The sequence below is a fragment of the Mustela nivalis genome (assembly GCF_964662115.1).
Source record: "Mustela nivalis genome assembly, chromosome: 2".
In the NCBI taxonomy this organism is placed as follows: domain Eukaryota; kingdom Metazoa; phylum Chordata; class Mammalia; order Carnivora; family Mustelidae; genus Mustela; species Mustela nivalis.
The window spans coordinates 162,419,995-162,434,626 of NC_139021.1; the positions used below are offsets into that span (position 1 = coordinate 162,419,995).

Here is a 14,632-nt window from a genome sequence, read left to right on the forward strand (position 1 = left end):
CTTCTTTGGGGAGATCCTATAGAGGCTGCTAACAGAGGAGAAACCACACTAATAAGAAAGTGTGGATACTTTTCCCCGACGGAAAATTACAAGTTTGCTTGGTTTTCAATCGTTGGCACCACATCTTGAGTTCCTCATCACTGAATAGACTTCTTTCCACTTGGCTTTCTCTTGGCCAGTGCCCTGGCACAGTATCAGAGGGGAAAATAATTAGAAAGAAGTGTCTTTCAGGGACGAGAAGCACTGGTGGCTTACCAGATGGAGAAAATCACAGAGCTTCAAACAAACCCCTGACCAGACAGTAGCACCATTTGTCTTCCTTCTTCCATAAACTAGACGCAGTGTTCATGCCTTCCGAAATGTGCATGCTGAGAACCATGGTGTTGGCTCAGTTTCCCTCTTCTTCAGCGAAGTCTTTGGTGGCTCTTCAGTGCCTGAGCAGTGACCCAACTGTAGTTACCCCCAGAGAATTTTCCAAGGGTTCCCCTCATGCTCTCCGAGTTCTCATGCTGCTACGGGATAGAAGGCCCATCTTATTTTTGGTTCGCTCACATCATTCAGGTTGTGTGAGTGTGGGATGGGGAGTGAGAAAGAGCTTTATTACTTTTGTAGAAATGACACTTGCTAATTGTAAAAATAAAATGGAGATGTGTAGCTTAAAAGCAAAAGTGGGTCACTTTGGTTTTTCTAGTAATCTCTGCTTGATGCGTACAATATTCATCCAGCATTTCCCAAATATACTTGTAAACATGGGGTTATTTGTGACCAGCCAGAAGCTGACCAGGAGACAAGGACTGGAAAGGAAGCGGTTCATGTGGGAGGTGTGGCATATACTAATGGGGAGTGGGGAGGACAGGGAGGGAAAGGCAGCCAGTTAACGGTGGCTATCAAGTCAGCTGCTACGGTGCGTGGACGGAGATTAATCCCACAGAGAAACTCTGGGAAATGGTGGAGAACACTTGCCTCAGAGATCTCATCTGAAGGGCAAAGGAGCTGGGGTACTTATATCCCGGATCCCACAGGATGAGGCCGCTCCCAGTGGGTTGAATTCTGAGCACTTCCAGCCTGAACAGCCTGCCAAGACATTGGAGAAAGCCCCCCCAGGAAAGAAAGGAAGATACCTACAAGCCAGACACGTACCCAGGAGTGGTATGGCTGGAAAGATACGCCAGGCACTGCGCTAGATGCAGTCGACATGGCAGGAAACAGAACAGGGAAAGTCCTGCCGTCAAGGAACATTTCTTCTATTGGGGACATAGATCATAAACCAAGCAAGGAAGAAATATATGGAATGTGTGAAATATATGGTGGCAAGTACTGTGGAGAAAAGTAAGTACTAAAGAGTCCTGGGAAAAAAGGAGAAGGGTTTGGCTCTACTTAGCAAAAGAGGGATCAGGGCAGGCCTTAGAGAGAGGGTGACACTCAAGGAAAGACCCAAAGGAGGGGAGAGGGAAGGCCATCACATGGCTAACTGGGTGAGGAACATTCCAGGCAGGGGAAATAAGCACAAAGGCCCCAAGGCAGAAATGCTGGTGGTGTGCGAGGCATGGCAAGGCCCAGGAAGCTAAGCAGGGTGGGTGCGTGGGGCGTAGTGCACAGAGGAGGCCTGGCAGAGCAGCACCTTGTTGGTACTGGGATGCCCTGCAGTCCTACCAGGAGTGCGACAGAGAGTCACAGGAGAGTGGGAGCACAGGACAGCAGAATCTGGCTTCAGTTGAACTGACCGCTCTGGCTGCTCTGTGGACAATGAACTGAAGAGGGGCCGGGGCAGGAGTTCAGTCAGGAGGCAACCTCAATATCCAGCGGGTAGCAGAGCAGTAGTGAGAGGCGGTTAGAGTCTAGAAATATCTAGAAGGTGGAGCCAAGGTGACTGGTGGACAGGTGGGATGTGGAACGTTTGGTCTGCACAACTGGAAAGATGGGGCTGCCTTCTTCCGAATCAGGAGAAACTTCAGAAGGAGCAAGTCTTGGGTCAGGGGTGACTAGGCGCCTGGCTGCGGGGACATGTGTGGGGTCTTTCAGACGCTGAAGTAGAGATGTCAGTAGGAAGCTGCAGGCAGGAGTCTGCAGCTCAGAAGAGGTCCTAACTGGATAATGTGGTGAGTCTGTCAGCATATGTATCTTCTGAGCCACATGACTGGTGAAGCTCTCCAAGGGAGCCAGCTGCACAGGAATGAGGTCTAAGACTGAACCCCAAGCCCTCAGGGACATGGAAGACCAGGAAAAGGAGATGGAGAAAGAGAGAGAGAGCACCCAGAGTGTGTGGAAAGCCGAGTGCAGGAAGTATTTCTAGGAGGTGGGACTGAGCAACTGTGTGTATGCATATACACGGGACACATTTATGCCAATATACACACAGAAACACACTCTCTACAGATAGACACATACAAGTCATTTCAGATCAACGGTATACTATAGAAGCAAGTCTGTGACTGCTTTCTTGGGAAGAGTGTTCATATAGCAATAGTATCTGTCTGCTTCATCACTTAATAGCTGCATGGTATTTTACTGTGTGCATGTATCATAATTCATTTTTCCTCATGAGCAACTATTTTTTCCCAATGAAGAACTCTAGATCACACAGCAATGCGAATCTTGTGTATTCATCCTTTCCCACCTGTGTGATCGTCTCTTTGGGATAAACACTGGAAGTCAGGTTGCTGATTTGAGACTCCTTCCTGGGCTAGATGTATTCAAAAGGAACATCTGCTGCTATCAAGGAAGGCAGCTGGGGTGTTATTCCAGGAGACTCCATGCCATGGGGGAAGGTTCCAAATGCATGAAGGACACAGGGCAACCATCTGGGTAAACGGCTGTTAGAAACAGGGCAGATGTTTGGATCAAGTCAGAGAAGTCGGCGACAGGAAGCAATCTGTTGGTACTAGCCCTCCGCCGGACATATGAAACAGCCGCCAACTTCTAAGTATAAAAACCACTCCATTTCCACAGAGAGCAGAACTCGAGGCCTGCAAGCTCTCCGGCAGAGCCACTAAGAGCTTATGACGTCAAGAGCAAATGTAGCAGGCGAAGGCAGATGTGCTTTTTTGAAATGACTGTAATTAACTCCAAATCTTTCCACACACTTTATTTTTGCTGGCTGGATTTGTCATTTAGCTGTTAGAACAAGTCTACCACAGACCTCGGATTTTTTTTTTTCCCTTTCCCCTGCCGTTGCTAGGAACAGGAGGACTCACCTGTCCGGGCAGATACAGAGTCTTTGTCTGGGTGGTGTCAGAGCGACCTGCACATTCAGCGGGAACCTTGAAAATAATGCCTAGCAGCCAGGCAACTGGCTGAGAGCCTCCAACGACTTCAGGGCATTAAAGGACAACACATTTAGTCACGTAGGTCCTCAAGTATAGGGAAATGTACTGAAAAACCTCTTAATTCCTAAGGAAAATAAGGAAAATGACCAACACAGGGCCATGCCATGGGGCCATTTATTCCCATCTCTGGGTGGGTCTGTGAACAACATTCATCCCAGGACTCGGGACCCACCTCTGGTACTCGACCCTTGGAAATCATAGATGAGTGGACTCCCCCATGAAGCGGTTCCCTACACTCGGTTCCCAACCTCTGACAGAGGCCTACAAGAGCAGAGGCTCTGAAGTTTGGAAACATTCTGGGTCTGTGTGATCTGGCTAGGTGCTCTTCACTTCACTTTACCACATGATGTCCCTTTACCGTGACAGAGCCTGGAGCCACACACACACCAACTCAGCCGCCAACACTGTCTCCTCCCTTCTGCTCTAAGGGGCAACAGCCGGTCCGGGGAGAAGGTCAAGGGGAGGGTTTTCTTCTAGGTTATGACTGAGATGAGTTACTTTATCCCACAGATACAGCAGCGACACGGCAGCCTACAGAATTCACGTCAAATTCCATTCCTTAAGTGACCATATTTCACAGTTTATTACGAGATCCTCGCCACCAGACCTCTAAGCCTCTGCGTGACATTTACAGTCCAAGGCCAGGAGTGACCACCACCCGCTCCCCCTCTTCCTTGGCCCGGCCCCGCCCAGCCCATGGGCCGGCCTCCCCTCAGAACGCCGTGTAGTAGTGCTCCATGGTGCTGATGATGTCGCTCTGGTCCTCCAGGAGCTCCAGCACCTGCTGCAGCACGCCTTCGCTCAGGTCCGGGCTGACACTCAGGCGGGCACAGGCCAAGATGTGCTGAAAGTGGCAGCCCTTCTCTGCATCTGCTGGAGAGAGGCAACGGGCTCAGCCTGGCACGCCTGTCAGACCCTCAGCTCCCTCGGCAGCCTCCCCCTCTCGGGACAAGTCTCCACAGCTCCCGGGTCAGAACCTGCACTTCCCCAAGATCCACGGGCGATTCTGACACACAGCAGAGTCAGAGAGGCACTGGTTTAGGTCACCAGAAGGAATGAAACAAAAGCCCTGTTCTTAGGCCCCTTCTTTCGCCACATGACGTGGACCCACTGCTTGGAAACTCAGGCCTTCAACCTTCAAGGATTGCTCCTGGCTCACGGACTATCCATAACTGAATGGATTTTTAGTGCTTGATAATCTTTTTTCTCTAGGGCAATTACAGGTATAAGTGCTATTCAGTGCCGAACCCATAGATTTCCAGGTGGGACCCCTCTTGAGACGGACAGCAGAGCTGGTTACAGCAGTCTCCATATCCTTTCCCATAAGTCCTGGCTCAGGTAACAGCCTGGAGAAGAAGGGACTCCCACCACTTCTCTGCCTAGGCTTCCAAGAATTCCTGTCTCTGATGGCTGTGTTCTAGTAATCTCTTATCCTCCAGCCAAAAACACCTAAGACCATCTGGTACACAATGAGAAAAGTTCAGGGTTAGCAGCCTTTATCCTAGTTCAAATCAATGATTCACAGTAGTGGAATGCACAGTGAAGATGTGACCATTAGAGAGGGTCATGAGATCAACATAATGGGTTGTGATCAGCAATTGTTTCCTTACCAACAGATTAAGAAAGACGGGAAAAGAAAATTACAAAATGCATTACATTATAGCACAAGTATTACTTTATGAAACTTTATATATGCATAAATATGTATATATGTGTGTGTGTCTATACATATATATACACATATAACATAACAGATCATGATGTAAAATGCATCTGTAACTCTGAGTCAAAGTCAAACCTCATTACAGAAAACAGCCTCCCAGATTCGCTTCAAGCCCTATGCAGGGCCAGGTTTGGCCTCTCTCTGTCTCCCCAGAATCTGGCACCCCTACTGTTCCACACAGTCACCAAATGTTGTTTTCAGAAAACGAAATGCTTGAGGCCCCAGGAAGGTGATTAAAGAGGTATCGTGGTGTTGGGCAAAGCATGGTTTGGGAGGTGGCACTGGTGTGCGGCCTTGGATAACTTACAGCATCTCTGAAGCCCAGTTTTCTCACCAATGAGGAGGTGGAGGGACTGTGAAGGGAGTGTGGGCACCTCTGGGGTCCTTTCCAGCTCTCAGGGTTAGACACCATCTCAAGCAGTGCTCCAGAGCTAACAAAGACTTGTTAAATTCTGACCTCTAGTGGCCCTGTCCTCTCATTCTCCCTGCCAATTTACTGTTGAAAAACTTGTCACCTTCACTGGTTTCCAGGCTGTCCCTCCAACAGTCATTCAGTAAAGACTTCCTGAACACCTACTGTGTGTGTAGTGCTGAGCAAGGAGCAAGTGACAGAGGGACAGTGGACTCGTGAGGCCAACAGGCCCACGTTCAAGTACTGGCTCCAACAGGCAGAGTGGTTCGTGTCTCTGGGTCTGTTTCCTCAACTATAAGATGGGGAGAAAATCGCCTCCTTCACCTGTGGCTATAGGGATTAAAGGAGCCTAGTGGCAGGTGTCTCTTACATGGGAATGACTATGATTCTGCCATTCTCTCCATAACCTAAGATGACACCCATAACCTAGTCCGGGCTCTAAAGCAGCTTCAGCTCTTCCTAAGAAGGGTGATGCTGGATGGTATAAAGGGGCTCCAGCCAAACTGGGCCCACACATGGCAGACGGAGCACTAGGGCCCTCACCACCATTCGGCTTTTAAGCTGTCTTTGTAGGGCCTGCGTGCCCAAGCTCAGGGCTCAAGAGGACCTACAGATGTATGTGGGCCCCTAAGCAGCAATGCCCCAAAGGCCTTCAACTATCTCTTCAGAAAGGCCATGCTGCTGTCTGGGAAGGATTCTCACAAAGTGACCTTGCAGTCACATGGGAGAAGGACTGGTTTTAGTTTTTAAATGTTTGGTAGAATTCACCAGTGAAGCCGTTAGGTCCAGAGCTTTTTTCTGTTGGTAGATTTTTTACTTACTGATTCAATCTCCTTACTAGGTATACCTCTACTCAAATTTCCTTTTTCTTTTAAATTTTTTTTAAAAGTTTATTTATTTATTTGAGAGAGAGAGATCACAAGTAGGCAGCGGCAGGCAGAGAGAGAGGGGGAAGCAGGCTCCCTTCTGAGCAGAGAGCCCGATGCAGGCCTCGATCCCAGGACTCTGGGATCATGACCTGAACTACAGGCAGAGGCTTTACCCCACTAAGTCACCCAGGTGCCCAAATTTCCTTTTTCTATGTGATTTAGTCTTGGTGTATTCTGTGTTTCTAGGAATCCATCCCTACCATCTGGTGATACAGTTTGCTAACACGCAATTGTTCACAGTCCTCTTTCGCAGTCTTTTTTTACTTCTGTAGAATCTGTAATAATGTCCTCTTTTTCATTTCTGACTTTAGTGATTTGAGTCTCTTCTCCTTCTTAGTCCCTCTAGCTAAAGGTTTGGCAATTTTGTTCATTTTTCTTCAAAGAACCACCTTCTGGTTTCATTTTCTCTATTATTTCCTATTCTCTATCTCATTTATCTTTGTTCTAATCATTATTATTGCCTTTCTTTTGCTAGCCTTTGGGTTTAATTTGTTCTCTTCTAGATCCTTAAATTGTTAGAAGTTAGGTTTTGATCTGAGATCCCTCTTGTTTTGTAATGTGTTTATAGCTGTAACATTCCCTTTAGTGCTACATCTCCTAAGTTTTGGTATGTTGTATTCTCATTTTCATTCATCTCTAGCTATTTTCCAATTTCCTTTGTGATTTCTTCTTTGATCTACTAGTTACAATTGTTGTTTAATTTCCACAAATTTGTTAAGTTTTCCTGCTTTGTTACTGATCTAACTTCATCTGATTATGGTCAAAAAGATACTTTGTACGGTATATTTTTACCATTGACGGAGACTTAATTAGAGGCCCAACATATGGTCTATCCTGGAAAATGCCCTATGTACACTCAACAAGAATGTGTATTCTGTTGTTAGAGAGTGTTCTGTGTAGGTCTATCAGATCTTTCTTGTGGTGTTCAAGTTCTCTATTTCCTTACTTATCTTCTGTCTGCTTGTTCTACCCATTACTGAGAGTAGAGGACTGATGTCCCCAATTCTGATCACAGAACTATTTATTTCTCCTTTCAATTTTGTCCATTTTTGTTCCATCTATTTTGATGGTCTGTCATTAGGTACATAAATGTTTATAATTGCTCTATCTTCTTGCTGTACTGAACCTTTTAATAATATATAATGCCTTTCTTTGCTCTTGTAAACTTTTTGGTTTTAAAGTTGGTTTTGTCTGATATTAGTATAGCCACTCCTGCTCTCTGTTGGTTACTTTTGTTTGCACAGGGTTATCTTTTTCCATCCTTTGACTTTGAATCCATTTGTGTCTTTGGATCTAAGATGAACCTTCTATAGACAGCATATAGTTGGATCGTGTTTTTTTTAAATCCATTTTGCCAATCTGTCTTTTGAGTGGAGAGTTAAATCCATTTAGGTTTTAACTAATTACTGTTGGGGGGGGAAGAACTTACTTTTGCCATTTTGTTATTTGTTTTCCATATGCCTTATAACTTTTTGTCCTTCATTTCCTGTATTACTGAATTCTTTTGTGTTCAGCGATTTTTTTTTTTTTTTTTTTTTTTTTTTTTTTGGTAGTGAAGTGTTTAAATTCCTTATTTCCTTTTGTGCATATTCTATAGCTACTTTCTTTGTGGTTACCATGGGGATTTTACTCACATTCCTAATTTGAATGTATTCCAATTTAACTTCAACAGCAAAAAACCCTGCTCCTTTTCAGCACTATCCCCACATCTTTTGATTGTTGATATCACAAAATTACATCTTTATGCATTCTGTCATCTAAGAACATAAACTAGGTATTCTTTTAAATTCATTAGTCTCTTAAATTATATGGAAAACAAAATGTGGAATTAAAAACCAGAGTTACGGGGCGCCTGGGTGGCTCAGCGGGTTAAAGCCTCTGCCTTCAGCTCAGGTCATGATCCCAGGTCCTGGGATCAAGCCCCACATTGGGCTCTCAGCTCAGCAGGAAGCCTGCTTCCCCCTCTCTCTGCCTTCCTCTGCCTACTTGTGATTTCTGTCAAAGGAATAAATAAAACCTTAATAAATAAATAAATAAATAAATAAATAAATAAATAAAAACCAGAGTTACAATAATGTCAGTAGATTAAGAATTATCTTTAACAATGTATTGGCCTCTTAAATTGTACAGAAATCAAAACATGAAGTTACAAACCATTGCTATAATATTAGCTTTTATAATTGTCCACATTTTTACCATTACTGAGACCTGTATTTCTTCACATGGCTTTGAGTGACTGCCCAGTGTCTTTTCATTTCACTATGTCAGATGCCCTTGAACATTTCTTACAGGTCAGGTCTACTGGTAACAAACTCCCTCAGCTTTATCTTGGAATGTCTTAATTTCTCCCTCACTTTTTTGTTTAAAAAGATTTTATTTATTTGACAGAGAGAGATCACAAATAGGCAGAAAGGCAGGCAGAGAGAGAGGAAGAAGCAGGCTCCCAGCTGAGCAGAGAGCCCGATGCAGGACTCGATCCCAGGACACTGAGATTATGACCTGAGCCGAAGGCAGAGGCTTAACCAACTGAGCCACCCAGGCGCCCTCTTCCTCACTTTTGATGAAGAGTTTTGCTAAATATGGGACTCTTCATTGACAGGTTTTTGGCACTTTTTCCTTTTACCACTTGGAATGGATCAGCCACAGCCTTTGGCCTCCAAAGTTTCTGATAAGAAATATGCTAATCTTATTGATGGGCCTTTGTATGTGACAAATTGCTTCTCTCTTGCTGCTTTCAAGATTCTCTGTCTTTGCCTTTCAAATATCTGATTGTGACGTGTTGTGGTATGGGTTTAAGTTTATCTTACTTGACAGCTCACAGGGGATCTTAGATGTTTGTATTCATGTCTTTCATCAAATTGTTTTTCATCAAATTAAAGTTTTTAGCCACCAGCTCTTCAAATATTCTCTCTTCTCCTTCTAGGATTCCCATAATACATATGTTGGCCCAGTGGACGGTGTCCCACAGCTCCCTTAAGCTCTGTTTACTTTTCTTCAATGTAAAGTTTGTTGATTTTTTTTTCTTCTGCCTTTGAATCTCTAGAGTGAAATTTTCATTTAAGTTACTACACTTTTCAGCTCCAGAATTTCTTTCTGGTTTCTTCTGAGGTTCAATTTCAATTTCCTTATTTGTATTTCCATTGTGTTCATCCACTATCTTCTTGACCTTCTCCATATCTCTCCACGTCTCTCTTCAATTCTTTCAGAATTTTTAAGACAGTTGTTTTAAATTCTGTGTCTAGTAGATCTGCCATCAAGGCTTTCTCAGGAATGGTTTCTGTTGATTATTTTTTTCTTTTGAATGGGCCATACTTTCCTACTTTTTTGTGTACCTTGTGATTTTTAGTTGAATACTGGACATTTGAATTCAATAATGTGGTAACTTTGGAGAGCAGATTTTTCCCCTTCCCCCAGGATTTTCTGGGGTTTTCTTGTTTTATTTTGTTTTTTAAGTTATAGGCTGGGTCTGTGCCAAGGATCAGCCTGAGGCATAAACTTAAAGTCTTCTCAAGTTTTTTTCTCGGGCTATGTCTTTTGGGCATGCAATCATTTTTTTATTTTTCCCATATATGCAATTGATTTTTAATACCTTGGTCTTTAATACCTTGGTCTCTCCCAAAAGGAGAATAAAGAAAAGTGAAAGGGGGAGGGAAGGGCATCAGTCATTTAAATCCATTGGAAGTCACTTCAGCTTTTGGGGGAGGGGCTGGCAAAAATGGGAGGAGGTGTGATAGTGGCCAGCCACTTCTCTGTCTGCAACTCGGAGAAGTAGCAATGGGCTGTGGCGCCTGGGGGGCTCAGTCAGTGAAGCATCGCCTTTGGCTCAGGCCATGATTCCAGGGTCCTGGGATAAAATACTGCTTGTGGCTCCCTGCTCAGGAGGGAGTCTGCTTTTCTTTCTCCCTCTGCTGTTCCCCCTTCTTGTGTTCTCTCTGTTCTTACTTTCTCTCTCAAATAAATAAAATACTTTTTTTAAAAAAAGAAGCAATAGACAAACAGAGCACAGATCCTGATATTTGGAGGATGTGTTCCTTTTTGGCTACATAGGTTTCTGCAAACTCTGTGTAAGCTACTCCAAGAACATGTGCACAGGTGCCTGCCATGTTGTCGGCGGGTGGGCGGGGTGGGGGGGGTGGTGGTGAGGAAATGAAACCTGCTACTAAGAGCCGAAACTGACTGAAATTATCCAAATTTACTCTCAAGCCTTCCCCTGGAAGTGGCAAGCCCTCAGTAGACTCTAGAGTTCCAATATAGTTATATTAGGCAGATGCAACTGTCTAAGTGGAGAGACAGGTTGCTAGTACTTCCTACTCCACCAACGTATTTAAACCTCATAACAACCTATCATGTGGGTACTATTATTATCCTCATTTTACAAATAAAGACAACGAGGCAAACTTTTGTCAACATAGTACTGGAAGTCCTAGTCACAGCCATCAGAAAAGAAAATGAAATAAAAGGCACTGAAATTGGTAAGAAAGGAGTAAAACTGTTAGGGGTGCCTGGGTGGCTCAGTCGGTTAAGCGGCTACCTTCCACTCAGGTCATGATCCCGGGGCCTGGGATCGAGCCCTACATCAGGCTCCTTGCTCAGCAGGGAGCCTGCTTCTCCCTCTCCCTCTGCCTCTCCCCGAGCTTGTGTTCTCTCACTCAGTGTCTGGCTCTCAAATAAATAAATAAAACCTTAAAAGCAAAAAAGAAAAGAAATACTCCTAAATGACTGGAGAGTTTACATTCTACTGATCATCCTGATAAGGAAAAACTCAATCCTGTATTTCGTACAAAAGTCAGAAACACACTAAGAGCCCAGCAGGAATGATGAAGAGACTGAAGATCTGTCTGTACGTACAATGGAATCCTGCGTGGTATTGAGAAGACTCAGGCAGTGTTGGATGTGCTGTTGCTGAATGATTCCTCGAAGCCAGTGTTAGATTTAAGATACCAGGTGTGGAACACTGTGCATCATATACTAACCTTTAGTTATGGGGCTTTTGAAAAGAAATGACATAAATACGTTTGTCAGTGTATGTACCACCTCTAGAACAATATGCAAGAAACTAGTAACACCCACTGCCTTTGGACATGGGAACACAGAGCCTGAGGCTCGGGGTTGGGAGGGATTCTGATTTTCTGTGTGCACTTTGCACTGTCTTTTTACCATGTCCATACCTGATCACTCAGAAAAAAAAAGAATATATATATACACATATATTTTTTTGGATTACAGATATTTTCTAGGACAAGGAGTGGTCACAACAGATGCCAAGACAGTTCCTACGAGGTATTATTCCTGGCATTCTCAGTTACTCATGCTTCAGAGTTCAGTTCCTGGGAGTTTCCTAATTCTGGGACCTGGCTTAGAGCTGTCAGAGGCTCCCACATACAGACTGAGGGGCACAGGGGGCCACCTGGACACATACACACACTCTTCAGGACTGGGGTGGGTCTGGGGGTTTGGGGGGCATGGAAAACCGTCACTTTTGCAGTCTCTCAGCCACCAGGTAGTCTGACTCTCCTGAGAAATGCAGTGCGAATTCTTCTCATTCGCTTCACCAGGCATTGGGATTATTTCAACCTATCCTGTTCCCAGTGCAAATCAAAGTAAGGGTCTAGTCAGGTGGCTGACAAGGAGGATGAGGGCAGGGAGGCTATTTGGGGAGCAGCCTCTTGTCTCCTCTTGGTCAAAGAACTTGACATTTCACTCCTCTTTAAAGCTCCCTAAATTATGGATAGACAGGTTCTCCCCTAACTCAAGGATACTCGTCCTTGTTCTGAATGATGTGAACAAAAGCCAGAAACTTCGCATTAAAATAATAGAGTGCTTTCAGTTTATTTTAAGATCTGTTGTCACACCATTCTGGGATCTGACCTCATCGGTTCTTAAAGGCTAAGTAGGGTTGCATACCATAAACACCAGGGCTGGAGACCTGGTCCAGCTCCACCCGCTGAGTCAGCCTGGAGCAGGGCCAGGCCCCAGGGCTGGAGGGATTGAAAGGCCTGGGGGTGCATTTCTCTGGAGAGAAAGCAAGCAGGCAGCCTGAGGAGACCTGCAGTCCTTAACAAGTCCTTCCCCTTCTCTTTTAGCCTCATTTGTTGACAAATGCCAACATTCATTATCAGCATATGTTTGTAAAAGACAGACTTTGAAAAGTCACCTTGAAGTCTGATCAGTTTACACAGGATTTAAAGACAGGACTAGTGCTTTCTTCTCTTTCTAACCTGTATGAAAATAGTAATGTAATTGTCAGGCAATCTACAGTTTGAGTTTCTAACCACTAGGGGTTGACCTAACTCCACTAAAACCAACTGTACTTTAAACCATTTCTTCTGCAAATTATCAGGTTCCAAGATGACTGAATTATACTAATCATCACCTGTAATGTCTAGAACCATTTCTCCTAACACTGAAAGGCTTGATGTCAGAACAGAGGAAATGGTCTTGTCTGTGTTCAAACACAAGGGGCAAGAGTAGAATAAGAAATAAGACAAATCAGAGTACATGAGAACCAGAAGGTCAAGAAGTCTCAGCTGGAGGCTTAGCTCACTGTACTGCAACCACCTGAGACACTCAGCTGGCCAGCTCCTATCCCCTCCCCTAATCAATCAATGTCCCCAGGGCTGGGACCTTAGCACTGCATGGTAAGAAGCTCCAGGGTCCAGTCATATGTGACGCTAAGGTCAGAACAACTGTGAGAATCTAATGCTACTGTACAGAAGAAGAGATTGAGCTCAGAGGGGCAGCTGTCTTGACCAGTCATATTTCCAAGTCAGTACTGGGGAAAGCCCCAGGTCTCCTGACTCTCCATCCAGTGCTCTCTGGGAGGAACATTCCCCTCCAGGGCACCTGGGCACCACAGACATGTACATCCCACCACTTACGATTTGGTTTCTGGCAGTCTTCTTGAATGATATGGTGGATCTTTCTGTGCAGTTCTTTGTCTTCTCTGGTTACCTAAATGGGAAAAACAGGAGAGAGGGCATTTTTCTGTTTCCAGAATTGCTGTTCTTCTTCTCTTCAATCTGCCGATGGATTTTCAGGTGTTTGCAATCTTTAGATAAGCTATCTAGCTCATCTCCGGCTAGCTGAAGCAGTCTCAGCCATCTTGACTCCCTCCTGCAAGAGAGGGCATTTTTAAGTAATGAAGCGGTTGCATCATCCAGACTCCCAGACTAGTATTTAGGATGGTTTCTAAAGATTTCACAGTCATCACCATCCCTACATCGACAAGAGGGTTTTGACACTTGGCCTATTGTCAAAGCAGCTCTGTCACTATGCAGCTCCCTGCTTTGTAGCCGGCCCAGAGGCATGCTCCCTAGGAAGGTGGTTTACCAGGGCCATGTCAAGAAAAACTGAAATTCTGTACTTTTAAGGAGCAATTTTTTTCTCAAATATTTGTGACACATTCATGAAGTTTCTCTTGCTCGTCTTTATATTCAAAGGGAGGCACAAGTGATCAAAGTCTTAATCTCTACCCAGGACTCCTTCCTCTGGGCCCTGATACCTGTCTCATGTCTCATGAGTTTTCTTCTTTCTCCCAACCCCAAAGAAAAACAAATAAAACAAAAACTGTCTGGAAAAGCTAGCAACGGAGTACATCTAGCTCATCCATGGAAACACTTTCTGTCTCAAAGGCAAACATAGCAAAGCTCCTTTCTCAACTGGCCGGTAAGAAGGAAGCCAAGTAACCAGATGGGTTTCACCTTCATGTTCCATAGTAAATCTAAAAACAAAAAGAGAAAGAGAAGGAAAAGAGGAAGGAAGGTAAAAACAAAACCAAACCAGCATGCAAACAAACACATGTATCTGTAATTGTGGGACAAAGACCAGAACGAATGGGGATCTTGACTCCCAAGGTTATCTTGACTCCCAAGGTTATTGTGAAGATTATCTAAAGTAAGGGGGGAGGGGGGGTGTGAGAGCTGCGAAAAGCAGGAAAGTGCTACAAAAACACAAGTATCCACAGCACTGTGATAACTACTTCCCCTGGGCAAGGCCCTCCAGAAAACAGAAACCTACAGCCCGGGCAGGACGGGCAGGACGGGCAGGACGTGGAAGGGGAGGAGAGAAGGGGGGTGGGATGTTTCTGCAGAGGAAAAGAGCTCTTATTGCTCCATCACCCCATTCCAGCTCACACTGATTCACAGGAGGAAGTGCCTAACCCTGCCACACCTCAGCCCTGGCCTGCTGCCCAGGAAGAGCCTCCATGGACACAGGGGGCCAACCCTGAGCCTCCCAGGGGGAA

General features: G+C 44.9%; 1 protein-coding gene across 18 annotated transcripts in view; it reads right to left on the reverse strand.

Moving 5' to 3' along the window:
• Positions 1–3,885: 3,885 nt before the first annotated feature.
• The window catches only part of STN1 (STN1 subunit of CST complex), a 44,193-nt gene continuing 33,446 nt past the window's right edge, over positions 3,886–14,632 (reverse strand). For 12 of the 18 annotated variants that reach the window (XM_082722530.1, XM_082722525.1, XM_082722527.1 and 9 more), the window contains 2 exons: positions 13,269–13,341; positions 3,886–4,199 (listed from right to left, as the gene is read on the reverse strand). In XM_082722530.1, coding sequence (XP_082578656.1) covers positions 4,039–4,199; positions 13,269–13,341 — 234 coding nt within the window. In that variant the 3' untranslated portion in view covers positions 3,886–4,038. The remainder of the gene's footprint in view (positions 4,200–13,268; positions 13,342–14,632) is intronic. The other 6 variants (XM_082722535.1, XM_082722532.1, XM_082722524.1 and 3 more) reach the window with 1 other exon arrangement.